At 48.4% G+C, this 2,827-nt stretch overlaps 1 protein-coding gene and 1 long non-coding RNA gene across 2 annotated transcripts in view; both read left to right on the top strand.

Annotated features, from left to right (window-relative positions):
* The first annotated feature begins 2,030 nt into the window (after positions 1 to 2,030).
* LOC148725804 (uncharacterized) overlaps positions 2,031 to 2,827 on the top strand; it is an 11,347-nt gene continuing 10,550 nt past the window's right edge. The window contains exon 1 of the long non-coding RNA XR_015990929.1: positions 2,031 to 2,488. This is a non-coding gene — a long non-coding RNA (uncharacterized LOC148725804). The remainder of the gene's footprint in view (positions 2,489 to 2,827) is intronic.
* LOC148725805 (uncharacterized) overlaps positions 2,581 to 2,827 on the top strand; it is a 2,910-nt gene continuing 2,663 nt past the window's right edge. Inside the window, exon 1 of the mRNA XM_088731066.1 lies at positions 2,581 to 2,827. This exon is cut by the window's right edge and continues 185 nt beyond it. Coding sequence (XP_088587192.1) covers positions 2,674 to 2,827 — 154 coding nt within the window. The 5' untranslated portion in view covers positions 2,581 to 2,673.

Raw genomic sequence — 2,827 nt, forward strand, 5'->3', positions numbered from 1 at the left:
ATGGAAGGCTCTGCATTCTCCGAGAATGCTCAGGGAGTTTTTAACCGTGGTTTGGGGGGTCACGCGCAATTCGTGAATTGCGTTACGCGACTGGCAGGATTTTTCGAGCTGGAAAAAATACCGCGTCGGTTTCTCTCCCAGCTCGGTTCATTCCTCTTTGCTGCGAAGAATACACCCTGAGATGGCTTCGTCATCCAGAGCTCTCAAGCGATCATTGATCTCGAGCAGTTTCTGACAGTGAGCGGCATTGTTCGAGTCTGCCTCTGACGACAAGTCACGAAATTCCCGATCAAGAGCGGCTCGCTCGCGTCTGCGAGTGTTAGCGGCGGTCACGCTATGAGATATGGCAATCTCTTTCAGTTGTAGTTTGCCCGCATCCCACCAAACCCGGGGGTCGGTGAAGAGGGGCTTTTGAGATTGCCAGTGAGGCCAAAAAGTTTCCACTTCGGCGCAGAACTCGTCTGATTTTAGTAGCCGCGTGTTAAATTTCCAAATGCCTCGGCCTCGGGGATTTTGAATTCCCTAATTGTACGTTAATTGACACTTGGTGGTGGTCTGAGTACGGGAAAATGTCGCTTTTGCGAGCACGCACTACTGATCTCCACGCGCGAGGAGTATAGAACCGATCTAACCGACAACCGACCGAATGTTAGCCGTTAAACCAGGTAAATAAACGACTAGTGGGGTTTTTGGCGCGAAAGACATTCTCGAGGGCAAGTTGGTCCGTCAATGCATGCAATTCTGGAATTCCCTTATCCCCCAAGCTGTCATCGCCTCCCCATTCATCCAACCGGATGTCTGGAACACAATTGAAATCGCCTGCGATAATTATTTCTGTATTGTGCATGACGTACGCCAATAATTCGCGAAGAACGTGGCGCGTTCAGAAGGGTGATTTGGAGCGTAAATATTGAGAACTTGAAAAGAACGGGTGTCTGCTTTGATTTTCGCAGTGACAACCCGGCCCGCTGTGTCGATAGAAAAATTTTCGATTTTAACTGTGCTCCGGGGGTGAATAAGTAAGCCCACTCCGGCCGATCGCGTTGTACCTGGAGACCAGCATACGTGACCGCCCCAGTGTTTCTCCCACAGCTTACCTCTCGTGACATCCGGTAAATGTGTCTCCTGAAGGTGATAGATGTCAAAATTCTGCCGTTTGAGATGATTCAAAACTTTGTCCCGCTTGGGAAATTCGGCGATGCCATTTACATTGAGTGAGCAAATAGACACCGCCATAATTAAAGGAAACGGGAAAATGAAGTTGAAAGCGAGCATTACAAACTAAGCGTTCAGGAAAAGTTTGTAGTCTGCTTGGGCGACTTGGAAAAACTCGAGAAGCTTCGCAAAAGCGTCAGCTTGCACAGTTCCAGTTAGCCCTTGCCATTGTTGTTGCGTGGCGTTGGAAACTTTTAGCTGGCGACCTCGTTGTTTTGTGTGATCACCGTGTTGGTGGTAACAGTAGTAGCCTTGGCACTTGTAGAAAAAAGCGGCCGGCGCCGCTTTCATAAATGCTTGCCTGTGAGTTCCTTGACGGGCCAGAGCGTTTAGAAAGTGAGTGAGCCCCTGTCTCGAGGGTTCCGAGAGCGTTTTGTTTTCCTGAGGGGTGGGGTGGTCGGGGGCGGTGTCGCTCGCGCTCGAGGACGGGTCATTTGAAGTTTCCCCTGTGGCGGCAGTAGAGGGCGTGGGGATGAATTGCTTGGCCGGAACACTCTCCTCGTCGCTGCTTTCTACAGGGTGGAGAGCGTCTCGTTTTCGACACTATGGACACCACGGGGTGGCGTCTATAGTGTCTTGCTCGTTAGAGGTGACAGCTTCTGCGTAGGTCGAAGGATGGCTTGATAAAAGGTTCTGGGTCTCCTCTGAGCCCCAGTCCCGTGGGGCTGCGGCGATTTCGTCCAGCAAAGTGGACTCACTGGGGTCCTCTGGCGGTGGTTGTGGGGGTGGAGGGGCTGGTTGCACCCGGCGCCTTTTGGGACAGTTTTTTGTAGCGTTGCAGTTGTGTCTTCCGTTGCAGTTATGTCCTCACAACTAATAACCAATAGAATGTGGTTTTACTTCTTCCAATCAAAAGGCGTTGTGAACGTGTCTCTTGCTTGTCACTTCCCAACTAGGGGAGGGATGCAATGCAAAAATATTAATTGTAAGAAGATCGTTAAGATTTCCGCGCTCGAAGGTTAAAAATTTCATGGGATATCCTTGTTTCATGAGCTATCCTTGGTGTCGTTTGGGACACTTCGGATTGGTGAAAGATTAACTTGGAACTTGTACTCCCAAATAGCTAGGCTAACGCTGGGAGATATAGAATAACTAATTTGTAGATTTAAGATTCTGGTTGCGTTTCTAAGTGCGAATTATTGGCGACATTTTCTTCGATACGTTGGAAAGCTTAGGAAGACGAGAATTTGACGTTGCCTCGTGGCTTCGATTCCCTTATTAGTTTGGAGTGCGTTGGGGATCGAAGTTGTGCTTTTCTATCGGAACTAGTACGGTAAGGTAAGGTTTCGGTTGCACTTCATGCTAGTATTTTTGTTAAATTTAAATATTACAACCATTCTTCAAAGATCGCGTTCAAGTTTTGGGCTAAATACTGTCAGATGTATAGACCCATTTCAAGCGTGACGTCACATCACGTGACATTGCGAACTGGAGGACAAGCTTCAGTTTGTTTACAGCATGGCGGCGAAAGCGACTACGAAGCGTAGGTTGTTACCCGGTTATTTTGAAAATCTACAGCAGAAAGAATCAAAGGAAAGATATCTCGAAAAGTTAAAGTCTATCGAAGGACAAGATCCTTACGAAATTCCGCGCAAAGAGTGGATTGACGATG

This window comes from Stylophora pistillata, chromosome 8 (assembly GCF_964205215.1).
Source record: "Stylophora pistillata chromosome 8, jaStyPist1.2, whole genome shotgun sequence".
Classification (NCBI taxonomy): Eukaryota; Metazoa; Cnidaria; class Anthozoa; order Scleractinia; family Pocilloporidae; genus Stylophora; species Stylophora pistillata.